This window comes from Eublepharis macularius, chromosome 17 (assembly GCF_028583425.1).
Source record: "Eublepharis macularius isolate TG4126 chromosome 17, MPM_Emac_v1.0, whole genome shotgun sequence".
NCBI lineage: Eukaryota > Metazoa > Chordata > Lepidosauria > Squamata > Eublepharidae > Eublepharis > Eublepharis macularius.
In genome coordinates this window covers 25141964-25169069 of record NC_072806.1, presented here as the reverse complement: position 1 = coordinate 25169069, position 27106 = coordinate 25141964, and the positions used below count along the sequence as shown (strand labels likewise).

Genomic DNA, 27106 nt, shown 5'->3' with positions numbered 1-27106 from the left:
CTGGCTCTCCAACCGTGAAGCTGCACCTGCTCCGTCCTCTTGTTCTGTTGCTTCCTTCGCTTAGGAGCTGATATGAGTACTGAGAGGCTGATCTCTTTGTCTTGCTATGGTCAAGCCCTCCCTTCCCATGGGCGTCAGCAAATTCCTCATCCCTCTTGAACACATGCTTGAAGGACAGGATGCCCGCAATGTGTGAGGTCAAGCTAACCACAGAATAGAGTCCGACTTGTTTAGCAGGTCCCCTTGTTTCTATAATTAGGCCTGTGAGAGACGGCCCCACCAGTGGCCCACATGGTTTCCTCATATCAAGAATGTGTTTACATCAAAATCTGAACCTACAAAAGGCAACAGACAGGCCGGATGCAAGCCAAGTGCAAAATTCTTTTCAGGCCCAGATGCGCTTAACACTTTGAAGGCCTCCTAATCTGATAAGGTGCTCAGGGAATTATGTGGGTAAACAATGCCCCTGCGGAGATAGAACAGGGAGCAGAGCTGGCTCTTCCTGCAGGGAGAGAGAAAGCTGTGGGTGTTTTGCATTGTTCCTGGTGCCAGAGGCACATAATCTCGGCTGCTGTCCAGAACGTGGGAAACAATCCACAGATCAGAGATTTCTGAGTTGTCGTGTGGCCTTATTGGAAAAGAAAGGAGCAAATGGTGAAGTTAGGGGAGCTGCAAGGATGGATGGCCCCACCCCAGTTGTCCCAGAGCATCTTCCATGGGTGTTTAGGGAGATAAACTGGAGGATGCTGGGAGGGGTTGAGTGGGCGATGGCTTCTTCTGGTGAACTGAGGAGAGAATGAGGTGGGCAGAGGCAGCCCAAGAGATTTTGTTGCATGAGTCAGAATGCATTTGTCAATTTGCTGCCTGCAAATTGATACCAAAAAATATCTGTCACTACCTTGGAATGGAGAGCGTCGTCAAGTCATAGCTGACTTATGGCGACCGCTAGTGGGGTTTCATGGCAAGAGACTAACAGAAGTGGTTTGCCATTGCCTGCCTCTGCAATGCTTCATTTGAGGTCTCCCATCCAATTACTAACCAAGGCTGACCCTGCTCAGCTTCTGAGATCTGACAAGATCAGGCTCACCTGGGCTAGCCAGGTCAGTGGGTCACTACTTTAGCCAAGACATAAGAAGACCCCTGCTGGATCATGCAGCTTCATGCAGCACCGTAGCTTCCAAATGAGTGAAGTCAATGTATCATGCAACAATCTAGGAATTCCCTCAATCTCTATGGTACTAATCAGGGATTAGGGGAATTCCTAGAGCATCACGTGATGCTGTGATTTCACAGGAAATCACGTAATTGTGTCATACAGTGTTGTCCCCCCTCCATTTTGCTCCCACCACTCCCTTGAGCAAGGACAAGAGCTAGAACAGTGGGGGTGGAAAGTTGCTTACCATGGGGGGCAGCTGGGTAAGCCTAGATCCTAGCTATGATAAGTGAAGGCAGAGAGTGTCACCCGGCAGTTCAGGGAGGAAGAACTTGGTTGAAGGAGATAAAGAGAAGCATGCAGCAAAATTTCCCACTCCTTAGCAAAAAAATAACTAATCTTGATTCACCCTGAGATATTTACTTAGGAAGTTGTGTTGAAGGAAGCAAACTTCCTGAAATTTCAGGCCAAACCCTGCTACTCAGCATTTCGGTGTAAGAAGCATCTGGTGGCACACAAATCTGGGCAAACTCCTTTGATTTATGATTCAGCAAAAGAAAAGAGGGAGAAAGAGAGAGATGGCTCTCTTTCTAGAAGGAGAAGGATTGTCAATTCGTGCTTCACTGCATTGGAAGTTATCCTGGAGTATATTTTTAGTTGCTTTTTCTCTTATGTAACCTCTATTATATAACGAACCCTCCAGTTGGGGGGCATTTTGTGTGGTTTGCTTTAGGCATAGCAGCCGTGTGTCCAAACAGAATAACTCTCTAAGGACAGGCTTAAAAAGAGGGGGGGGGATCTAATTATCCCCTTGCGGCACATTTGATCAAGAATCACAGTGGATCCAATGAAGTGGTCTAATCCTCAGAAGAAGGCCAAAAATATTCTTTTTAAAAAATGCATTTCTTTCCTTTGCCCCTCCTTCCTGTTAGCCTAGAAAAGAATTAATCCATCCCAAAATAGAAATTCCAGTCAGGCTTACAATGTAGTGTTTAAAGGGATGAGATATCCCCCCCTCCTTGTTTGTGTTTCAAAATCTACACAAAGAGATCTCTTCCTTTACTGCAACTGGTACCTGTAATATACCTGTCCAAGTACATATTCTTTAGTGCTTGAAAATTCGCTGGCTTCTATTTGTCAGATGTTTGACCTGTCTTACCACCAAGGAGTTCAGAGTTGTGTTCGTGGTTCTCCTCTCCTCTGTTTTATCCTCACAACAACCTTGTGCGGTAGGTTAAGCTGAGAGGGGGGGACTGGCCCTAGGATATCCAGCAAACTTCTTAGCAGAACAAGGATTTGTATTTTGGTTTGCCTCACCAGTCCTAGTCCAACACTCTCACCTCTACACCACAGTGAGTATCATCGGACTCCCTACTGTGGCTGGAGCCAGGATTTTGCAGTCTTTTGTGGGAAAGGGATCTTCTGTCCTGAGCAAAAGACCTACACCTCCTAGTGTGGTAGGGGGGGTCACTTCTTTCTTCTACAATCCTAATATGATCAGGTGGAGGGCTCTCTTTCTTTGGAGGTTTTTAAGCAGAGGCTCGATGGCCATCTGACAGCAATGCTGGTTCTGTGAACCTAGGCAGCTCATGAAAGGGGGAAGGCAGGAAGGGTTACATCAGTCTTAGTTCTTGTGGTCCTTTCTTACATGCCCAGGGTAAGGCCAATTGCCACCTTGGTAGCAATTTTCCCCAGGCTAGTTCGGCTAGGGATCCTGACAGTGTTTTACATCTTCTGGTCATGGAGCAAGGGTCACTGGGCGTGTGTGGAGGAAGGGGAGGTAGTTGTGAATTTCCTGCATTTTGCAGGGGGTTGGACTAGATGACCCTGAAGGCCCTTCCAACTCTATGATTCTATGATTCTAGAGTGGTCCTGCTGGATTGGACGAATACCCCATCTGAACCAGCATCCAGTTTCCCCCAGTGACCAACTAGAAGCCTCCATGGATCCTACAAGCAGAGAATGAAGGAAACAGCCCTTCCCTGTTGCTTGTCCCCAAGATACTCTGCTTATGTCCATGGAAGCTCCATTCCTAACTATTATGGCTAATACTAACATAAGCCAGATCAGATCCATGGTCCTTTTAGTCCAACATTCTGTTACGAAACAGTGCCAGCAAGATACCCCTGGAAGGCCCTCAAGCAGGGACTGAAGGCCTAGGATATTGTCTAGGGCAGTGGTCATCAACCGTTCTAGACCTGATACCTACTGCGCTGTAAGCACATGACAGGAAGAGGAGGAGCTAGAGTTATGACTATGGGCAACAGAAAAAGAGAGCAAGGAACAGGAAATACAAGCAAGCACCACAAGATGCACCATGCTGAGGAGCAAGCCACATGACAGAAGAGCCCTGCTGGATCAAACCAGCAGTCCAGCATCGTGGTTCACAGAGAAGACAACCAGTAGCCCTGGAAGGCCAACAAACAAGGCATGGAAGTGAAGGGCTTCCCTGACGTGGCTTCCAAGTCCTGCAATTTGGATGTTTACTGCCTCTGAATGTGGAGGTTCCATTTAATCACCAAGGCTAGTAGCCACTGATGGACCTCTCCTTCATAAATCTGCCTAATTCCCTTTTAAAGCCATCTTTATGTCTCCTGGCAGTGACTTCCACAATTTAGTGACTTGTTGAGTAAAGAATTAGAGCCAGTTTGGCGTAGTAGTTAAAAGTGGCAGGACTCTAATCTGGAGAGCCAGGTTTGATTCCCCACTCCTCCCCTTGAAGCCAGCTGGGTGACCTTGGATCAGTCACAGCTCTCTCAGAGCTCTCTCAGCCCCACCCACCTCACAGAGTGTTTGTTGTGGGGATAATAATAACATACTTTGTAAACCGCTCTGAGTGGATGTTAAGTTGTCCTGGGCGGTACATAAATCTATTATTGTTGTTGCTGCTATTTCCTTTTGTCCATCCTGAATAAACAGCCCATCAACTTCATTGGTTGTCTCCAAGTTCTGGGATGATGTGAGAAGGGAGGAAAAGTTCCCTCTCTCCACTTTCTCCACCCCATGCATCATTTTATAAGTCTCTGTCAGGTATTCCGTTTGTCCTCTTTTTTTCCTCAACTGAAAAGTTCCACCCTCATAGCAGAGGTGCTGCAACAGACCCCGTAATCATTTTCTATTCTTTTTTTCCTGCCGGAATCCTTTTTGCCACGGAATGAGCTCACCTCATAGTCCCGCTGCCCCTTATAGCCTGTGAGCAAAGTAATGCCGGTGGCTCGGCCCACTTGCTGGCGCTGCAACAGACAGCCCCACAAATGGAAGCTGTATAGTGGGTCATGACCCAGCCGAAGAGGCTCCTCCCCGCTTTCATTTTAGCCTCACAACAACCCTGCGGAGTAGGTTAGGCTGAGGAAACAAGCAATGGGCCAGTGGGCACCCAGGAGGTAAGTGAGAATTTGAACTTGGATCCTCCCTGGTCCCAATCCCACCACTTTCTGCCTCATGAAAGAGTCTCTGCTCGGTTTCTGTTTCTGAGCCAGTTCTCATCTCCTAGTCCTTTCCAAGCAAGCTGTTCTGCCCATTAGCAGATCGTACCAACCAGGGCTTTTTTTCTGGGAAAAGAGGTGGTGGAACTCAGTGGGTTGCCCTCGGAGAAAATGGTCACATGGCTGGTGGCCCCGCCCCCTGATCTCCAGACAGAGGGGAGCTTAGATTGCCTTCCGCGCAATCTCAACTCCCCTCTGTCTGGAGATCAGGGGGCGGGGCTACCAGCCATGTGACCATTTTCAAGAGGTTCCGGAACCCCGTTCCCCCCGTTCCCCCTGAAAAAAAGCCCTGGTACCAACTCTATTTAAATTCCTTGAAAGAGAGAAGGTGTGTTATTAGGGGGAGATTTCCCACCCTGGCTATTTTTATTATTGTTTCCAATGGGCATCTTTCTGGTTGGGGAAGTCCTGGGCTTGTACTAATGAATGAACAGCCAGATGTTAACTCTTGGAGCCGTTCACTGGGTTGCAGAATGGCAAGAGTTACGACAGAATGTTAATGTTGATTTGAGTTTCGGCATCTGCTCCTGTTTTTCTGCCTCTAAGGTGAAGGGAAGGGCAAAGAAACACACACACACACACACACGCCCCTTCTCTGGCGTTTCCAATCCCAGACTGCATTTAACTGCAGTTAGGCTTCACTACTTCGGTACATGTGGAATTCTAAGCAGAGAGCAGAAATCGATAGGAAATCAGCGGTTTAAATCGGTGTTTTGAAAATAGGTTGTGACGCTTCTCATCTTTTGGGCTTGCTGGCATCGCTCTTTAGACTCAGGGCTGCCCGCTGCTCATCCGGTGATTTGGCTTTTCAGTTAAAAGGGCAGCTAATCTGGTCTTCACTTGCATTTTCACTGAGAAAAGAATAGATGATGCTTCAGCGAAGTTAATAGAAACTTCTGAAAAGGAATTCTCTTATATCTTTGATCACCTCTTGCGTGTTCCGATTCGTCGGGGAGAGGTCCGTCAATGAACTTCAGAGGCAGTAATCCTCTGCGTATCAGTTCTAGCAGGGCTCATTTTGTGGGAGAACGCGCTGGAATGAAGTTCCGGCAATTCCCCAAAGAGGTCACGTGTCAGGTGGCCCCGCCCACCGGACTCTCGGCCATTTGGGCCCGTTTCAGCCTGGATTGGGGCTGAAACGGCCCGGATCAGGCCCGACAGGTGGTGGATCCCTCTCCCACTCTGCAGTGGTCCAATCCTGACCATTTTGGGCCCCTTTTTGGCCATTTTGGGCCCAATTTCAGCCCTGAATGGCCAGGATTGGGTCCAAAACAGCCAGGATAGGTGATGTCAGGGGCTGTGGCATATGCAAATCAGTTATGCTAATGACACACTTCTGGTGATGTCAAGGGGTGTGGCATATGCTAATGAGTTATGCTAATGAGTTCCTCCAGCTCTTTTTCTATGAAATGACCCCTGAGTTCTAGAAAACCACGTCCTGGCAAGGCCTCAGCCTCAGTCCCTGATTTGTTTGCCCTCCAGCACAGGTACTTGGCTTCTGTGTGGAACAGGATGCCAGACCAGAACTGCTGTTTGAGGGTAAAATGGAGTAGAGAAGAATGATGTGAGCCATTTTAGGTCTCCATTCGAGAGAAAGTTGGAGTATAAATGAAGTAAAATTTTAAAACGTGCCTCCAGAAGGGCTCTTTTTATGTTAAGACTTTGTTCACACTTCTTATGACTGTTAGGTCAGGCCAGGCTTGCCAGCCATACACCCGAGGGCTTACCCTTTTCACTTTTAAGGGAATGGCAATCTCGAGGGCCTTTGATTGCTGCTGTTTAGGGCCAGAGTTGCCCGCTGTGCACCCATAGATCTTGCTTTGCCCTTGAACAGCTAGGAGAAAACAAAGGGGTGTGTTGCAATAGAGCTTCTGGCCCCTGGAGCCTGACGGGCAGAGGGAGCACCGGGGTGGGATGCATCACAGAATGTGAGATTCTTTGGGAGAGCGAGCATCTCTGCTTAAGGCAAATCTGCACCGCACATGTACAGCAATTTCAAGTCCATTTAAATGCCATGGCTTCCGGGGTTCTTATGCAAGGAACCATGAGAATTGCAGCTCTTTAGAACCGATGGCGTTTTTAGCACTCTTAGCAGCCAGTTCTTAGTATTCCTGGGAGAAGCCATGGCAGTTAAATTGGTTTCAAAATGACTGAAAGATGTAACATAAATGCCCGCTGTTAGTGTTTTTGTGCTAGTTATTCCAGGTGCTCTTTCTATGGAGAATAGTAGAGTCTAGTAGCACCTTTAAGACTAACCAACTTTATTGTAGCATAAGCTTTCGAGAACCACAGATCTCTTCATCAGATATACATTGCATCAGAATTTATGTACACTAGAACTTACCAGCGAAAGCATTGGCTAGGAGACCTGTAATCAGAATGTTAAATTCTCTGTAAAGGGCCATGGATATGGATTGTTTTCTCTTTCTTCCCAGAGGAAACTTTCAAAATATTGTTAGTGCTGCTGCCAGTCCCTTCTTAAGGAGAGAGGGGCAGTTTCCTCAAAGCCTCACACATGAAGAGGGGGGAGTCAGTACTGACACACTTTATATTGTTGCCATGTTTGTACACACTTTATATTGTTGCCATGTTTGTACCTTTTCCTCATGAGGCACTAATAGTGGTCAGAACAAATGTAATCTTGCCAGACCAGGATTAATTTCAGGATTTGGGGGGATTCCTCGAACCCTATTTAGTAGACCTTTGATCTTAGAGGAAGGGTAACAATATAATAATATAATAACGTTCGATTTATATACCCTGCTTGCCAGATGATAGTTTAAAGGGTCCTGCCCCTTGCAAGCGGCAGGAAAGGGCCCTTTAAATGATTAAATGCCCCTTTCCCTGCCGGAAAGGGGCATTTAAACCCCACGAACCACGAACTGGTTCATAACTGGGTCAATTTCGTGCCAGTTCGTGGTTCGTGGAAACCCCACAAACCACAAACCCCATGTTTCAGTTTTTTTCTGGTTCATGCCCATGTCTAATTGGGAGTCACTGGTTTAAATTTCAACTTGGCTACAAGAACCTCATTTGCTCAAAAACCTCAGTTCCACCATTGGAAGGCGCGTGTCATCATAATACTGGCCTACTTTACAGGACCTATGCTAATACCTGTGAAGTGCCAGGAATACTGAAAGGGTACAAATGTTTTGTTGTTGTTATAGTGGACTAGGAACTTGAAACTAGGACTAAATCCTTCTCATATGATATATGAATGTTCTAGCTGTCGATTATATTGTCCTGTCACTTGCACTATTGTAATCCGCCTTTGATCGCAGTGAGAAAGATAAGCTATCAATTAATTAATTAGTTTATGGAGTTCACTACCGCAAAATGTGGGGTTGCCCACTGATAAGGCTTTAAAAGTGAATAAGAAATCAGTGGAAGTGGATACATCCATCAGCTGTTATTAACCTGGATAGCCCAGGTGAGCCTGATCTTGTCCAATCTCAGAAGCTAAGCAGGGTCAGTCTTGGTTAGAAAGTGGATGGGAGACCTCCAAGGAAGACGGGGGTTGCAGAGGCAGGGAATGGCAAATCACCTCTTTTAGTCTCTTGCCATGAAAACCCCACTAGGGGTCGCCATAAATCAACTGACTTGAGGGCACTCTCCACCAACACCAGTCAGTGAAGACTTTCATGGCTTGCTTTATGGGCTTGTTATAGTTAACAACTTCCTCCACGTGGGGCCTGGAGATCTCCCAGAATTGTAACTCATCTCCAGACTACAGAGATCAGTTTGCCTGAAGAAAAGGGGTGGTTTAGAGGGTGCACTGTATGGCAGTATGCTCCGCTGAGGTACCTCCCCTCCCTAAACCCTTCCCTTCTGAGGCTCCATGCCAAAATTTCCAGAAATTTTCCAACCCAGAGTTGGCAACCCTACGTACTTTGTTATCTTTAGTCCAAGGGAAAGAACGTCCTGGCCATTACCTCTCTGTATTTTGAACTCTATGATTGCACCATCATAATGTGCGCTTGGGGTTCTGATTTCTGCACCCCATCAGGTGTGCATGGAGCCACAGACATGTACAGTGAAGGCTGAGGCCTTCTTTCCTTTGCACTCCAGTAACCTGCATTCACTGCCACAATCAACCAGAGTCTACAAGTTAAAAACGTGTATGCTATTTTCCTGAACCATCCATAACCTATTGTATGTTCATTTTATAAAAGAAAGAAAATGTCTAGCCTTTGCATCAGGAAGTCTGGGTCTCTGCATGGAAGCAAAGAGTGAGATACAGAACACTAGAAAATGATAATTCAGTTGTGGGAAGGGAGGGGCGTTTACATTTTCAGAAAGGTCAGGATTTAAATTGTAAAAATACCCTAAGGTATTTTACTCCACATTATCTCAAGGTTCTGTGATCCCCATCACAAAAGCAAGTCTGTTTCACCAGTGTAAAGATACAGGAACAGCTTTTCTTATTTTGTTCCTGTTTTCTAGACGCTATCTCAGGTAAATTACTCTCTGACGCTCCCGTTTGTGTTTGCCGTACTAGAATTCATCCCAGTTCTTCCACCCCCTCTTTCTACTGAAGTAAAATCTGAGTGATGTTGGATGAATCTTGTCACTAACATACATTTATGTAAATGCCTGTGTATGAACGCTAAGGCTCTATACATATCTATATATGCACATTAAGAACAAGCCTGACATGACACACGGTGGCATATTTTGATATTTGATAGCTAACACGTTTAAAAAAGAAAATTGTGTCTTGTAAGGCGCTTAAAGTAACTTACGGATGGTCTAAAAAACAATAAACACATATTAAAATCACATTTTTTTAAAAAGTTCTAATAAATCTTTAAATAAATGGTGAGGCAGGCTGTAGGGTTGCCAGCTCCAAGTTGGGAAATTCCTGGAGATCTGGGGGTGGGGGGTGAAACCTGGAGAAAGTGGGGTTTGGGGAGGGCAAGGACCTTGGCATGGCATAATTCCATACAGTCCACCCCCAAAGTAGCCATTTTCTCCAGGTGAACTGATCTCTGTGGCCTGGAGACCAGTTGTAATTCCGGGAGATCTCCAGCCACTACCTGGAGGCTGGCAACCCTAGCAGGCTGTGATGGAGGCTTCTTCCACTCAGATGTTTTTGTTAGACATGTGAAGGTCTGGGAAAAAACCCAGATTTTTTCTCCCAACGTTTTCAAAATCTCTGGAAATTTTAGTCTGCCTAAGCTTTCTTACTGTGACGCTGTCTTTGGGAGCATCCAGATAATGTTGTTCTTTATTTGTCCTGTTTCTGTTCCCCCCCACCCCCGCCCCATGCGCACACACTTTGTTGCAAGTTGCAGGCCTTCCCAGACATGGCTTGGCCTGATGGAAAGACTGCAGTCAAAGTAACTTTAAACACCACGTGGTCAGGAATGTGTGGATTTGTGAAGGTCTGGCCCACATCAGTGTCGTTTTCTTTACCTCAGTCCTCACTACTGCCATTCCCCACCATCACCAGAAAAAGGGGGGGATTATAGGCAAAACTCTCAGAGTACATATTTCCCCTTATAACTCCTCAACCAACACCTCTCCTAGGGTTGCCAGGTATTCATCCCCTCCTGGGGGAGGGACCCGGTACTCATTGGTGACCTTCACAAGAGATGAAGCAAGAAGTTCAGGACTGAAATCAACCTGTATGGAACATTCTGGAAGGATCAGAAGATCGAGATCAAGTGTATGGGCTTGCATCTCCAGTTAAATAATTTCAGGTAGCAATTGTTGGGAAAGTGCTTTATCTGCCTAAGGACCTGGGGTAGCCATTGGCAGCCAGAGCATAAGCTTTTGTGAGCTAGAGTCCACTTCATCAGATGCTAGCGATACTTCATTCAGCAGTAATATATGCATCAAAGTGAACGGGGGAGAGAAATTATGAACAGTGGAATAAAAGGCAAATGTTCATGACATTTCTGTGCAAAGTTCAAAAATATACAAGATAAGCACGGCTTTTGTAACTTGTCATAATTTCGCCTTAAGCTGTTTAACACCTGAAAAGGCTAAGAAAAATGTCAGATCTATTTTTAAAAAGACTTCACACCTGCTGATCAATTCTAATTCAGCTTGTTGAAGAATACTGACTTTCAGGTCAGCAGCAGAGCATTGCAATGCCGATGGGCGGAAATGATGTCCTCCCACTGGATTCTGAACGCTGCTGTTCTTGATGTGCTATGTGTGCCCCTGTATTCCTTCGTATGGAGACCAACCCATTGCATATAGACAGAAGAAAGATGTTGTGGACAGAAGCACATATATTGGAGAAGGAGTAAATGAAAGGAGACTCAGGTGGTATATCTGATGCTGTTAAGCCCCATAATAATAGTAGAAACAAGGAGAGAGTTGGCAGCTAAGCTTGTTGCAGGATCTGGGCCCTAGGTTAACGATGCCTTTACCCAGGGGTCATTTCATAGAAAAAGAGCTGGAGGAACTCATTAGCATATGCCACACCCCTTGACATCACCGGAAATGTGTCGTTGGCATAACTGATTTGCATATGCCACACCCCCTGACATCACCTATCCTGCCTGTTTTGGACCCAATCCTGGCCATTCAGGGCCGAAATTGGGCCCAAAATGGCAAAAAGGGGCTGTAAATGGCCAAACAGGAGCCCAAAATGGTCAGGATCAGGCTGCTGCTGAGCAGGAGAGTGATCCAACACCCATCAGAAGCCCGATCTGGGCTGTTCCGTCCCCAATCTAGGACGAAATGGACCCAAAATGGCCAAGAGTCAGGTGGGTGGGGGCACCTGACATGTGACCTCTTTGGAGAACTGCCAGAACTGCGTTCATGTGCGTTCCCCCTCAAAATGAGCCCAGCCTTTATCTGATAGGTTTTTGTTGCAAGTGAGTACTTTTACAGTGAAATCCTAAACAGAATTACTCCAGTCTAAGCCCATTGGAACCAATGGGTTTAGACTAGAATAACTCTGCTTAAGATTTCAGTTAGAGTAGCATGCTGTTTGTAAACAAGATATGACCTACCTCCAAGGCTTTGAGAATGAAGGCTTATAGTCCAGGATGGATTTTAGACCATACAGTGTAATGGAGGAGGTTCTATTATTGATGGCACTACTGGAAGAGTGGGTTCTAGATAACAGAATGTAGGTTCTAGCTCATTGGTGATAGGTAAGAACTAGATCGCTGATGATCCACGAGAGTCAGCAATGACCATGTAAAATCATGACAATATGCCTCCTGCTTGCTTAACTTCATAAAGATAAGGTCACACTTAAAAGAGGGAATCAGTAAAGAGGGAATGCAGATTATTTTTTCCCCTGAAGGAGGATCATTCAGTCATGACGGCCTCCACCTGGCATTGAAATAGTATAGTCAACATTTTGCCACTTGAGTGAAAACCAAAACTACAATAATGGCCACCCTTGTGGGAAAAATTTCATGACCTCCCTCCAAAAGCATTCCTTTCAATAAGATCTGATGCAGCCCTACTTGAGGAGATGGTCATTGGTAGTCTCCAAAGTTGAGACTGGCTTTAGTGGTATATCAACCCCTCTCGTTTCTCCAGACAGAGGCAAATCGGCAATGCCTCAAGAAGATGTCAGACGCTGCGGGTGGCGTTTGCCAGTGCCATGTAATTCAATCTAAGCATCTATTATATAATCTCCAGTTGTCCTGAATTTGCCTGTTTGACTCAGTTCTCAAAATAATCCAAAAATGTTCCCTGACAGGACAACACCAGGACCATCCACTCCGCAGGCTCTTGATCTTCTGATCTTTCCAGAATGTTCCATGCAGGTTGATTTCAGTTCTGAACTTCCTGCTTCATCTCCATGTCCTCCACTTATAGTTGTAGACAGTTGTTACAATGTCAGATTACAACAAGGGGGAGCAGGGCTTTTTTTCTGGGAAAAGAGGTGGTGGAACTCAGTGGGTTGCCAGCACGGGGGGCAACTCCTGGTGGGAGGTGGTGCCCCTGGTACCACATGTGCACACGCAAAGTGCACGCATGCTCCCAGGGCCAATGACTTCACTTTGGGTCAGCTGGAACAAGGGGGAAGTTTTTAAAAGTTTAAATTGCCCTCAGCGAAAATGGTCACATGGCTGGTGGCTCTGCCCCTGATCTCCAGACAGAGTTTAGATTGCCCTCGAGGGATCAGGGGGTGGGGCCACCGGCCATGTGACCATTTTCAAGAGGTTCCGGAACTCCGTTCCACCGTGTTCCAGCTGAAAAAAAGCCCTGAGGGTGAACCAAATTCACATCACCACAGGAGTGCTCTTGGTGATCTTGGGTCAACCACTGTTCCTGAACCTGAACACAGTTTTTGCAAGGATGAAACTGGAAGAAATCATGTAAATGGTCTTGGTTGGGAGGAAAACCGGGATAAGAACTGAATAGATAAATGATATTTGTGTGGTGTCATTTTCCTCACAGAGCTCCCTTCATCAGAACACCTGAGTGTGGCAGATGCTACATGGCTGGCCCTCAACGTCGTTTCCGGAGGAGGCAGTTTCTCCAGCTCCCAGCCCATCGGAGTGACCAAGATCGCCAAGTCAGTAATAGCTCCGCTAGCTGATCAGAACATCTCAGTATTCATGCTCTCCACCTACCAGACGGACTTCATCTTGGTAAGGAAACACGGCACAAACAGGGGCCAAGGGACTGAGATGGTTATTATTCAAGTTCTGACAGGGTGGCTTTTGGAATACTGCCCAAGTTTGAATGCTGAGATCATTCTTCACACTTGATATTTTGAGGTGTACCCTCAAATGGAATATTTGAAGTCAAGATGCCACCAGATCTCACACTCTTTTGGCGCAAAGTACGAGCTTTAGAAGATCAGAACTCTCGTATGCAAAGCACCGCACATACTACCTGTCCCACATTCGTTTCTGGCTCAGATAATACGTCCGAGTCAAATCCCCCTCTTCCAACATACCTGCTGCTGCATGGTGGGCCAGCTGGCAAGCTCAATGAAGGGAAAGTTCTCTTATCCCAAATGGTCGAACATTTTTCGAAAACAGGGTTGCACTTACCTGTCACTGTTGTTCATCGAGTGTTCTTCTGTGCAGTCCCACATGGAAACTGGGCATGCCCAGGCCAAGCTGCATGCGCAGTTCCCATGTGGGACTGCACAGAAGACCCAGTGATGAACTACTTTTACGAGAGTGCATTGGGTATGCTCTAAAACATGGGTGAGACACAGGATAAGAAAAGGAGGAGAGAGCCTTATTTCTGCCCACTATCCACCAAGCTTGCTGCAAATACATGATATAGCAGAAGTTCGTGAACAAGAGATTGCGGGACTCCAGGAGTTCTACAAAGCCTGCAAACTCTGGAATTTTGTTGGAAGGAATCCACAGGAGTTAGGGGTCAAATCCCAAACAAGACAAAGCCGGATAATCCTATCATCCCTGCTTTCCTTCCAGCTAAGCTAACGTGGACTTTGTAGCAAGGCTGGAGGAGGAGGAGGAGATCAGGAGAATGACCACAGCAGAGGAAAAATGCATGAGAGTTCCATTTCCCTCCCCTTTCGGCAGGCACATGCCCCACTTCATAAATGTGGTCAAATCAACAGGCTAATGGGGTGGATCCAACCATCCTCTAAGGTTCTCAGTAGGATGGTAGGACAGGAGTAGGATCCACTCCAGTGTTGGTGATTCAGGAGTCCCACTGGCTCCCGTGCCGTATTATGGGGTCCCCCTGAGGAAAGACTCAGCCACCGTTAAGCCATCACACTGTTGGTTGTTCACAAGTCAACATCTCCCTTGCACAGGTACGCGAGCGGGACTTGCCCTTTGTAATGCACACGCTGGCTGCCGAGTTTACCATCCTCCGGGTCGTGAACGGGGAGACGGTGGCCGCTGACAGCCTTGGGATAACGAACGGATTTATGAAGCCAAAACTAGGTACGATCCTCTCCGCCCCAGCGCCTTTGCTGTAGCGTAGCTATAGAGTGGGCAGAGCAAGTGTCAAGACAGGATCCGGCATGTAGCTAAAGAGGCTTCAATTCAACTCAGAGAGCCAGTTTGGTGTAGTGGTTAAGAGCGCGGGACTCTAATCTGGAGAGCCGGGTTTGATTCCCCACTCCTCCACTCGAAGCCAGCTGGGTGACCTTGGGCGAGTCACAGTTCTCTGGAGCTCTCTCAGCCCCACCCACCTCACAGGGCATTAAGTTGTCCTGAAGGGCAGTATATAAATCGAATGTTATTATTATAAAATGTTATTATTAAGTTCACTTAAGACCACCTGGGGTTAGCTGACATCCAGTGGGATGTGAAAACTTTGCTTCGTGCTATTGCATGTCTTGCCTTGACCTGGATGGGCCAAACTCCCCCGATCTCATCAGATCTCATAAGCTAAGCAGGGTTGGCCCTGAATAGTCCTTGGATGGGAGACCACCAAGGAAGTCCAAGATCGCTACACAAAGGCAAGCAATGGCAAATCACCGCTGAATGTCTCTTGCCTTGAAAACCCTAATAGGTTGCCCTAAATCTGCTGTGACTTGACAGCACTTTCCACCACCATTGTATGTCCTAGGCCTAGTTGGGGGGTGGGCATGATAAACCTGTGTTCCAGCTGCACAAGTTCAGACTGCAGTGGGAGTTAATGTGCCTAAGTGCTTCTCCATACACGTCCCTGCAAGTAGAAAACTAGAGAAAATTCACTGCCTTTTAACTAATATATGATTCTTACATATAGAAAACTAGCATTTCAGGGCTCACCTGTTCGTTTTTTATGCGCAGTGAGTTGTGTTTTGCATGGGGGAGCCTGGGGTTCTGAGAACCCACCCTCTTAAATGACATAACCCAAATACGAGTATGCTGTCTCAATAAAGACAAAGGACTAAGTTTCTTTCTCTCTTTCAGTCCAGAGACCCGTCATTCATCCCCTTTCCAGTCCAAGTAATATGTTTTGTGTCACCAGCTTGGATCCTGACACCCTTCCCTCTGTTGCTACACTCCTTATGGATGTCATGTTTTACTCCAATGGGTATGTTCAGATCAAGGAACTAGAAACACTGGCTTTAAGGTCTGTTATAAACTCTTTATAGTGGCTGCAAAGTGCAATCTTTTCCTCAGTCTTTAAGGTACCACAAGCGGCTTCGTTGCCCTGTGATGCTCCAAAGGAAATTATTGTCGTTTTTTAAAAAAAAAATCTTCCCTTAACTCTTCCAAGCAGTACAAGACAATATAAATGCATCATCTACATGGTCTGGATGCGGGGTTTTATGGGCCCTTCAGGAAAGCATGTGCATAAGTCTCCCTATCACAGCCACATTCCCATTTACCAGATCCTGATTTTTCTCTGTCTTCAGTCATGCCTCTCTGCTCCTGCTGGAGAGAACAAGGTGCAATTGTTTTCGCACTCATTTCAGCCCAGTTGGCACTTGTGGGACTAAAAGGATCTAGCAGGGGCCTCAAGGCTAATTAAAAAGGGTGCCCGGAGGAGGCAGCAGTGCCCGGTTCTCTGGCATTCTGCTTCCTGAGCTGCCTCCAGGCATTTTCCCCAAGTAATAAAGGGGAGATCAACTCAGTATCTCCAGTCAAAGGTGGCCCTTTGCTAGGTTGTGGGCATTGGCAGGTGCCCAACCATGTCAATGGTTTCTGACACCTGCCCTGGGTGCTCTTTATATCTTTGTTTTAAAAGACTTTTTTTGGCCACCTCACCCTTAAAAATGCTCCAGGAGGCTGCCAGTGTCAGAAACGCAGTATCAAAACCTGAAACCCTAAAAGAGCATTAACAAACGATTATCAAAGCAGCAGTCAAAGAGAAAGACAGAGAGAGAAAGCAAAGTCACGGGGATGGAAAGAGCAGACATGACCAAATGCCCAGGCACACAGGAAAGTTTTCATCTGGTGATTGAAATTTATCAAGCCGGAACCCAACAAATGAACAGCTGTGGGGAGGGCACTGTGCAGTCAAGATGCCACCACAAAGAAGGCCCTGCTACCGTTCATCTTCCTCAGAATACACAGAAGGTCTTCAGTTACTGACAGGAAGGCTCAGACAAGAGAAAGCAAATTGCCTTCCATTATGCGGGTCCTGCTGTACTGCAGTAGAATTGTCTAACCTGTTACACACCCCACCCCTGATTGGTTGGAATGAGGCCATGTGCCAGCCCTCCATGTCATGTTAATAAGTCATGTACACATGTTTTAGCTCCTCTTAGTTTAGATTCTCAACTCTGCTCTTGCTTTCCACTAGAGTAAAAGAGTCTGCGGCGAGCAGTGAAGACTCTGGGCACATTCGCTTTTTCTCGTTTTCTCTTATCGAGGGTTACATTTCTTTGGTGATGGATGTACAGACGCAGAAAAGGTAAGCTGGCTTCATAACCCTCTTCACTGAGCCTTCAGCCAGACTGCAGGAGACTTTGTGCCTGCGCACGCACCATGTGCCAAAAAATAATAATGATTCCAGCTGATCTCCTGACTACTGAGATCAGTTCCCCTGCAGAAAATGACTGCTTTGGAGTGTGGGGACTTGATGGCATTACACCCCACTGACATCCCTCCCCTCCCCAAGCCCTGCCTTTCCCAGGCTCTGTACCCCAAATCTCCAGGAATTTCACAAATAGGGCTGGCAAACCTACTCTGGGACCTCTTGGAAACAATAAGTGATTAAGGGCAGCAAATTATTTCTCCTTCCAGAATTGACAGTCTTGTCATTATTCTGGAGGAGGAAGAGCCAAAAACATTAAAATTGCTGGATGACCTTGAGACAACACTCTTAAAAGAACAACAACATTCAATGTTCATACTGCCCTTCAGGACATGTTAACGCCCACTCCGAGCAGTGTACAAAGTTTGTTATTATTATCCTCACAGCAATCACCCTGTGAGGTGGCTGGGGCTGAGAGAGCTCTGAGAGAGCTGTGACTGACCCAAGGTCACCCAGCTGGCTTCAACAGGAGGAGTGGGGAATCAAACCTGGCTCTCCAGGTGACAGTCCTGCCGCTCTTAACCACTACATCAAAATGGCTGTCTTACAAAGTAGTTGTGAGGAAAAGTGGAGTAGAAAAGAATGACATTGTAAGCTGTTTTGAGTCTCCACTGGGGAGAAAAGCAGGGTATCAATTTCTAAAGAATATACAGCCACGTAACCTGTGGCAATGTCATAGGTCAGCAAAGACGGATCTTACAACTGACCAGAGAGTCACCCATAATTGTAGGATGTAGCTAAGCTGTTCTGGATATCTGTGGAAACAATAAATGATTCAAGGTACAAATACTTCTGATATTTTATTAGTTTAATTTTGTTTGTTTGCATTTTCCCCCTCCCAGGTTTCCTAACAATTTGTTGTTTACAAGCGCATCAGGAGAACTCTGGAAGATGGTTCGGATCGGAGGGCAGCCCCTCGGCTTTGGTAGGTTGTATCCCAGGCCACCAACATCCACCAGGTCAAATCTCTCCCTCAGGGCTGTCCTGGTGGCTCCCCACCCTCATCAGAAATTCCTCTCCTCTCCCGTTTTGCTATCCATCATTGCCAACCGTAACATTACAGCTAGCTTCCCAATCCCTGCAGCTCACTAGCCACCAGTTTTCTGAGGTACACTGCCTCTGAACATGGAGGAGTGTGTGTGTTCCATTAAGCCATCAAGCCTAACAGCCATTGTTGGACTGCTCCTCCATGAACTTGTCTAATCCCCTTTTAAAGCCAGCTAAAGCATTTTATCCTGAGGCAATGAATTCCACAAGTTAATCACTCTTTGAGCAGGCCAGTGGCCTGACTTGGTCTCAAACAGTGTCATATGTTTAAATAATCGAGCTATTATGTGGTCTGGCCTCCACTAACAGAAAATCAGTGAGGAAGAGGGGGACAACCCATGAACAGAGAAGCAGTGCACCCCCACACACACACACTCCGAAAAGGCCCTGTGTTATAACCTTTCTCTTTCGCCCCATTTCAACTCCATCTTAAAACTCCATCATTTTGCTAGATTTTCTATCTATCTCATGCTAGTAAATTAGCAAGTTATCTTTTGGGGTGGGGGTCCTTTCCCTCCTTTCACAGGTAGGTTGAACTGCTCTTACAGGAGCTCGCAGATGCTTTGAGCAAGAAGGAGGTGCTGAGCCAGAAACATGTCTGTGCTGACAAACCATGTAAACAACACATATGCACAGGAAGTTGTGCACCAAACCCTGGATAGATGTGTGGAATGCGCATAATTCTGACTCGACTCAGGTCCAGTAGACGTTTCTTGGCTAAAGCAGGATTCGGCTGAGCTGTGTTTTCTCCTCCTCTTCCTAGATGAATGTGGAATCGTTGCTCAGATTTCTGAGCCTCTGGCTGCCGCTGACATACCTGCCTATTATATCAGTACTTTCAAGTTTGATCATGCACTGGTAAGTACCTTAAATAACATAAGGGCATACAGAAAGTCTTTCCGGATCAGAACAAATGTCCATCAAGTCAGATATCCTTTAGCCTACAGTGGTCAGCTAGACATCCCAGAAGGCCCACAGGCAGGTTTCAGAAGCCCAAGTCTGCCCCTGTTGCTGCCCCACCCGGCAACAGGCATTCGGAGGTACACTGCCTCTGTACATGGAGGTTCCATTTAGCTATCGTGACTAGTAGCCGTTGATGGATGTGTCGCCCATGAATTTAAACTACTTTTTTTAGCCATTTACAGCTGTTTTCCATCTCTTCCACCTAGAAGGGTACATTTAGGTTGGGGGACCAGGGGCTGTCCCACTGAGGAGTTGTATGACTATACCAACCTTTTCAAAAACCATCAGCCCATTCCAGCATTCCAGAGCATGCCCTCTTTGGTGTGCATTTGCAAGTTACGCAACGCGGTTTGGCTTCCATGAGCTTTTTCTTGCTAATCCACACATGGGATTTCATCAAGGATATTCTGTTGGGCAAGAAGAAAATTTAGACTGACAGGGGCTCTTTGTTGCAACTGCATTTGTTTTAGTTGTGTTGTAATTATATATTGCTTTGTAAGCTACTTACAGTGAAATCCTAAGCAGAGTTACTCCAGTCTAAAGCCATTAAAATCAATGGACTTAGACTGGAGTAAAATCAAAAAGAGTCCAGTAGCACCTTTAAGACTAACCAATTTTATTGTAGCATAAGCTTTCGAGAATCAAGTTCTCTTCGTCAGATGCCTGATACAGAGACTGTTTCAGGCATCTGATGAAGAGAACTTGATTCTCGAAAGCTTATGCTACAATAAAATTGGTTAGTCTTAAAGGTGCTACTGGACTCTTTTTGATTTTGCTACCACAGACTAACACGGCTAACTCCTCTGCATCTATGAGACTGGAGTAACTGTGCTTAGGATTGCACTGTTAGAGCATTTCGAGAAGTGCGTAAAAACTGTGTTTAAATAAATTTCAGCTGCGGGGAGTGTCCCCACCATTTGCAGAATTTTTATTTTTGTTATTTGCCATCAATTTGCATAGAGCTTTACAGCAGAGCTTACAATCTAACGTTTTATATATGGGATGTCAAAAAGGGAAAAAGAGGGCGGTAGTAGTGGTTGGGACAAACCAGAGAAAAATCTGCATTTATATGCATGGACTTAATTTACGTATGGGGGAAATGAAAGGGCTGTTCACATCTTCACAGACAAAAATCACAGTTGATCCTCATTCCCTGGTTCCTGTAGCTGGGGCTACCCCACAGAAGTTGGTACTTCTTATGGCCTGTTTTGACCTGTTTTGGAGGCTATTCTTTTGAACCATCTGAAATTTGGAGGAAGGGGGGTCCCAGAGAGAGGAGATTTTTTTTGTGGCAGAGCACTTCTACTGGAATACCCTCCTCAGACAATTTCAGGAGGTGCCACACTGTATATTCTTTTTTCCAGGATTTTTTCATGTTTTATCTTGTTACAGCGCCTGCTTAAATGGCTACTGCCAGTCCGTTCTTCCTTTGCTGCTTGTGTGATAATCTCTTTGGATTTATTTATATGATCTGCGGAAGGGGGGTGTCATTCAGATTCATTCTAAATTCTTTGCTGCCGTTGATTTTTCATTGTAAGCAGCTTCAGAGATTTTATAGAGGAAAATAGAGTAGATTTTTTTTAAAGGTAGTACAATGTTATCTCTAGCCATTTATTTTTGCCCAGCAGGGCTGTAGTTAACCCACACATCTCTGGAAACATCTGCTCACACAGGCTCTCACACACACCCTTTGCCTCCATCTGTATTTTCATATGTAGATCTCCAAAACAGATTCAAGGAAAGGCCCATTGTGCATGCAGAAGGTTCCAGGTTTGATTCTGGCAACTTCAGTTCTAGTAGCAAGTGTTGGGAGAGATCTTTCTCCTCCTGAGACCTGGGAAAGTCATAGCCAGCCAGAGTGCCTAACTTCTAGAGCTCACCCTGGGAATAAAATGCATCTGTGCAAAAGTTTTATTTGATTTATTTACTTTATTTATCCCTCGCCTTCTCCCCAGGGGAAACCCAAAGCAGCTTACCTCATCCTCTCTATTTTATCCTCACAACAATCCTGCAATGTAGATTAGGCTGAGAGTGTGTGACTTACCCTATGGTCACCTAGCAAGCTTCCGTGGCAGAGCGGGGATTTGAACCTGAGCCGCCTAGATACTCGTCCAACACTCTAACCACGATGCGGGTTCTAGAAGAAGGAATGCCTGGCCCAACGTTGGTCAGCTGATTGAATATAGTTACTTGTGGGGGGGTAATTTTCAATGCTTGCCTCTTCCTATGAGCATCATCAACTGGGCTAGTACAGGGTATCCCTTTACGGAGTCACAGGCTGTGTGTTTTTGGTCCCTAAGCAACCCTACAAGATGGTATCCATTTCCCATTAGAATGCATCAACCCTCTTTCACCAGCCTAACCTTTTCACCTATAAAAGACTCAGGCAACAGCCTGTTGCCCCACCACCACCTTCCTTTCTCGTTCTTGGCACCAACCCCCTTCCCAGCCTGTGTGTGTGTACACAGCAAAAAGTCAACATTATCTCAGATAGCAAAGGTCAAATGGTTATATTCATTGGGTTTACTTTCTTGAACATTAACCATGCTGATAAGATAAGCTCATAAAACCCCTATTTTAAAAACTAACATACTGGCCTAGTTCTTGCAAGTAATGATCAAGCCGTGTCAGAAGATCCATTCCGTTTCAGATTGCAGGAGATGGCTTACCTGACCGAATACATCTCCATACACAAAACCCTGCACGTAGGACAAACAGCATGACTAAGCTAAAACACGTCTCCCAGATAGACTAGCTTTCTATGTATAGGGGGATTGGTTTTGGAAAGAGGGACAGAGGAGCATGATGATTTTAAGTAAATGTGTGTATGTGTCTTTAAATGCTTGGTGTGGTATAGATGAAGAGTGGGGGTGAAAGAGAGGGATGAGTGAGTGATATGGTTGATGACTGAGAGTGTGGGAAGAGTGAATGCAGTTTTAGACGGAGAGTGGAGAGAAAAGATTCAGGGCCAAACTACAAGTGACGCCTGACACTAGTTGGACACTTGTCAGCTTCCCTCAAGTTTTGATGGGAAATGTAGGCAGCTTGGCGGAATGTTAAGAATTGAGAATGTTAAGAATTGAGAACTACTCTTTGGAAACCATCAAGCTTTAGAAAAAATATGAAACTGATACGCTTCTTATAAAAATAAACGTTTGTTTTTTTAAAAATCCCAGTCATTTCCCATTCCTTTCCTCAGGGCCACATAGTACCACGAAAAAGCCTGACTCTTGGGCACGTTACTAAAAGGAGAAATTTAAGTTATTCTGGAATTTAATTCCTGGTGGCAGCAATCTACCAAGAGGGGGCAAGAATAAAAGGCTTAAAGGCCAAATCTACCCAAGAAAAAGAAAGGGGTCGTGTAACAAGGAGCATTCAGTTATTAAATCCGCACCTGCCTTATCCCACTTCAAGGTTGGGTTCCCTGAACATAGAAAACTATTATGTCAAGAGGAAGGCTTGGAGCCTATCTTCCTGAAGTACTGGCTTTCTTGATGTGTGGGGAGAGAGCATATGTGCTGCAGAACTGGTTTGGTCTTGTGGCTACTGTCTCTCCCTGACTCTTAGTTCTCTCTGGTGAGAGGAGGTATCTCTCAATTTCTGAACTTTCATCACCATCCAAGTACAATTCTGAGGGGGTTGGGGAGGAAAGTTCTTGGAAGGGATCTTTCTTGCAAGCCCTCCTTTGTGGAGATGAGGTGGGTTTGGCAAGGAGACGCAGGGCTTTGTTGTAGAATGATCCCCCACCCCCAGAAGTTTATCTGGCATGCACTTTATTATCCTTTAGATGCCAGGTAAAGACCATTTTGTTTACTTGGGCTTTTAACAGAGGTTTTTTCCCGCCCATTTTTATTTATTTATATCCTGCCTTTCTCCCCAACGAGGACCCAAAGCAGCTTACATCATTCTCTCCTCCCTTTTACCCGCACAACAACCCTAGGAGGTAGGTTAGGCTGAGTGTTTGTTGTGGCTGGTCCAATGTCACCCAGAAACCTCCCTGCCCGAGTGGGGATTCAAGCATGCATCTCCCAGATCCTAGTCTGATAAACCACAACACCATACTGGCACACTGATTTTACTAGTCTCATCATTTTATCTCTAGTTGTTTTATCTGGGCTGTCCTGGTTGGCTTTTAGGCAGACTTTACCTTGCTTCTCTGGGTGTGTTTTTGGGTTTTGTTTATGCGCATAAGTTTTCCGTGCATTGAAATTAGCAGGATGGTTAGTGTGTGAGACGGGGAAATGGAAACACTGGGTTCAAGTCTGGGCTCAGCCATGAAATTCTCGTGGGCCAGTCGCACTCTCCTCCTCAGTCTAACTGAACTCAGGGCCAAGCTACACATGACGAATGACACTTGAACGGCAAGTGGATTGAGTGGAGGGCAAGTGAACAGGGAGAAATACACTTGCTGTTCAAGTGTCATTCGTCATGTGTAGCTTGGCCCTCAGAGAGTTGTTCAGAGGAAACAGAAACCATGTACAACTCCCCTCCCCCAGTTCCCCACAGGAAGGGAGGGATAAAAAGGTGCCACCGGAGCAGTTTTCTGGAGAAACGGCTAAGAAAGAATTTAAATATGATAAATAAGTACATGGAATTAATGGGAGCTGAATGATATTTTCCATTCATTTCACAATAATCACAAAATAGGTGCAGAGAGGAGGATGACTGAGGTTACCTACCATTGTCAATTAGGAAGAAATAAAAATTTCTTGGGCAGGAAGGAAAAAAAGGAATGGACCTTACATCACAAAACGGAGGGTTCCCAAGCCTGAAAAATAGAGTAACTCATCGTCAACTTATTTTTATGACAGCTGGCAAAGAAGCAATATGTGAAGGTCAACAAATGGAACTGTGGGGCATATTTAGCTTCATCTTTCATAAGGGCTATTCAGCCTCACAGAGGGCAACGATTCCTAATAGGGATACATTAACAGTGCAATCCTGTGAAAAGTTATTCCAGTCTAAATCCATTGACTTCAGTGGGCTTAGACTGGAGTAACTCTTCATAGGATTGTGCAGTAAATCACCAAAAGAACATTCATTGGACCTTGTTAGAGGACAGCTTGGTTGCCCTGAGAAAGGCTGTCCAATCTGTCCGTCTTAGATCCCCCGTAGTTCCCAAAGAAAATTAAGAGGGCAGCTTTTACTCTATTAACTGAGCTAATTAAAAGTATTGGTTTTGATTTAAAAGGTGTCCCTAGTTAATAAAGCAGATTTTTAAGACTCGTACAAGTGCTATCTTGTGTGTGTTATGTGCTGTCAATTCGCCTCCAACCTATGGCGACCCTATGAATGAAAGTCCTCCAAAATATCCTATCATTAACAGACTTGTTCAGATCTTGCAAACTGGAGGATGTGGCTTCTTTTATTGAGTCAAGCCATCTCCTTTTAGGTCTTCCTCTTTTCCTACTGCCTTCCACTTTTCCTAGCATTGATTTTTCCAGAGAATCTTACCTTCTCATAATGTGACCAAACTACAATAGCCTCAGCTACCTTAGGGAGAGGTATTACACCTTCTTTTGCATATAAAAAAGAATGTCTCATCTATGAAATAACCAGGTGTAAAGCATTTTTTAATATTTAGAATTTTTATTTTTATTAATATTTTTATTATTCATATGCAGGGTTCATTGATTAAACTGTTTATTGAACTTGTGCTTAGTATAAATGGAAGCTACTATCTATGGAAGTTGGGTTTTAATCAGCATTTAGCAACGTAATTTTCATTTTTGTTTTCACAGGTACCAGAAGAAAATATAAACGGTGTTATCAACGCACTCCAAGTTAGTCAAGCTGAAAAACATTAGGGCCCCTTCTGAGTGGGATCTAGGTGCATTTTACATCAATAATAATAATACTTCTCAGTATTTTCTTGCGGGGGGAATAGGATTTTTTAACTCCAAAAAGTGTGTGGGAGACAGAATGCAGCGCCGCACAGAAAATCACCACCGAGAAGGCTGCAAACTACTCCTCGCTGATAGCTTTTTAAAATAAATAATTTTAAAAAAATAATCCTTGGGGGGGAGGAAGGGTGAAGAATTGTTGGGATAAAGAACTGTGAAGGTTTTTCTGAAGTTAAACTCCAAAGCAAAATTGTGCTTTTTGTGTGTGTGTGCGTGCGTGCGTGTGTGGTGTGACAGAAATACATGCTGAGGTTTGAAACGACAGTAACTATAGTAAAACAGTAGAGTGCAACGGTGGGAGAAAAAAATTGTGAGGGGAAAGAGCCATTTCTGTTACAGGGAAGCTTGGCAAGTGTAAACGGAAGCGCCTAGAATGTGGCAGCAAGGGCACCTGTCTCTCTCTTCCTCTGCTGATTGACGTGATCATTCAAAAGCTCTTCATCACAAAGTGTTTAGCTCAGTTGAATTCCTAAAGGGGTTCGTGCCATATTGCTTCCCCTTGCTGGAATCGAGCGACGTAGAACGTCAACAGAGGGCAAGTCCATGTGACCCGTTTTGAACAGGGAAAAGCAACGTAATCCTGACAGGTGAAATTATGACCTGAGGGAAATGTGACTGCCCAAAACTTTGAAAAAAAACTTCTGTCATATCTCATTTTCACCAGATCAGGGCCAAAGGAGAGGGACACAGCCTTGATTAGAAGGATGAGAAGAATGGTACCTGATGGTGACACATTCCCCGTGAAAACCCAATTGTCCAGCAGGAACTCTGTTGCCACACATCTCTGTGGAATGCACAGGAAATGGTACAATGGCAAAGCTCTCGTACAGCGCCTGTCAGTGCCTTTTGAAGTGTGTACAGAACTTCTGTGGCACATTGTAAGGTATACGACTCACCCTTCATACATCTTTTGACAACCAGGTTGTACTACTGTGATAGATCATTCCACTAACAATCCACGCAGATTGTGAGGGATTCAGGCAGTGGGGTGGTTACCTGGTTTTTTGGATGGAGAAGGGATTACTTCTGAACCGCTGTACACCAGGCCCTTCCTCATGTTTCTGCAATCATATGCCTCTACAAGAGCCCTCTACAGTGACTGAATACATTTTTGCTGCAAAGTTTTCCAGTCTACGTCAGTTTGCTTTTTTATTTCCCTCTCTCTCTCTTTCTGCTGCCGCTGCCTCAGTTTCTTCTGCATATTTAGACACTTCTGCACATTGTAGAACAAGTCAAGGTGTTACTCTGAAACGCTTTCCAATTAAAAACAACTGCTGGATTGTAAATCCCGTATCTCAAGGGATAAAGCGAATTATCTGCTGGGTGAAGGCGAGTTATGTTGCTAAAAAATATTCTCCTAATATTGGCAAGGGGTTAATTCCTACGGTGCATATGACACTGTGACATATGGTATACACTCTGGACTTCGTGTCTAGGAAAGCGCTGGGCACAAAACGGGGCTTGCAGAGAACTGGTTCTCTTTTGTTTAACTTTCCCGATAGGTTTCTAGTCCTTAAAACAGACAACATAGGCTTGAAAGTATATTTCAATAATGCTTCACAGGAACATAAACACAGGGTGGATGATTCTGAGCACAAAAAATCAGCTATTCTCATTCACACACACCCCAACTCATTTCAGTTTTAAAGTTCCCCATAGCTGCATTGCATAGAACAGCCCTAGGGGGGAAACTTCACAAATCTAGTTGTCCCTTTTTTGAAAAACAAGAAGATGGCTCACCGCATTCTGAGACACTGATTCTGTTCATTCTGAGGGAATAATCCCCATAAACGTAGATGGAGAATCCCAGATACCCGCCCTCGCTTGTCTCCTGTACGCTAATTCCCTCAACTTATTAGCAGACTGCCTACCTGCACCCATGTTTGTTCCAGGCTGGCAAGGGGAGATCTTTGCTTATTACAGAACTTCCGTGTGTATAACCTATTTGGGTAACAACTCTGCACTCTGCATTTTTTTTCTAATTATTTGATTGGATGAGCGCAAACGACTCTCGAGACAAAGAATGCTTTTAGAAGTTTCTTTCATGCGAGCAATTACTACCCCACTGCAAGGCTTTTCACAATCCCCTCTAGAAAGTTGCCACTGCCATCACGCAACTCAGAAAGTGAGATCTATGGCTGGAAGGAGGATCGTTGAAAACGGGGCAAACA

At 45.3% G+C, this 27106-nt stretch overlaps 1 protein-coding gene across 2 annotated transcripts in view; it reads left to right on the top strand.

Annotated features, from left to right (window-relative positions):
- CASTOR2 (cytosolic arginine sensor for mTORC1 subunit 2) overlaps positions 1–26059 on the top strand; it is an 81115-nt gene extending 55056 nt beyond the window's left edge. The window contains exons 3-10 of one of the 2 annotated variants that reach the window (XM_055001193.1): positions 13015–13208; positions 14357–14489; positions 15450–15573; positions 16789–16899; positions 17865–17947; positions 18833–18927; positions 24774–24815; positions 25600–26059. In XM_055001193.1, coding sequence (XP_054857168.1) covers positions 13015–13208; positions 14357–14489; positions 15450–15573; positions 16789–16899; positions 17865–17947; positions 18833–18927; positions 24774–24815; positions 25600–25635 — 818 coding nt within the window. In that variant the 3' untranslated portion in view covers positions 25636–26059. Of the gene's footprint in view, positions 1–13014; positions 13209–14356; positions 14490–15449; positions 15574–16788; positions 16900–17864; positions 17948–18832; positions 18928–24773; positions 24863–25599 lie in introns of both variants that reach the window. The other variant, XM_055001194.1, reaches the window with a different exon arrangement.
- The last annotated feature ends 1047 nt before the right edge of the window (positions 26060–27106 follow it).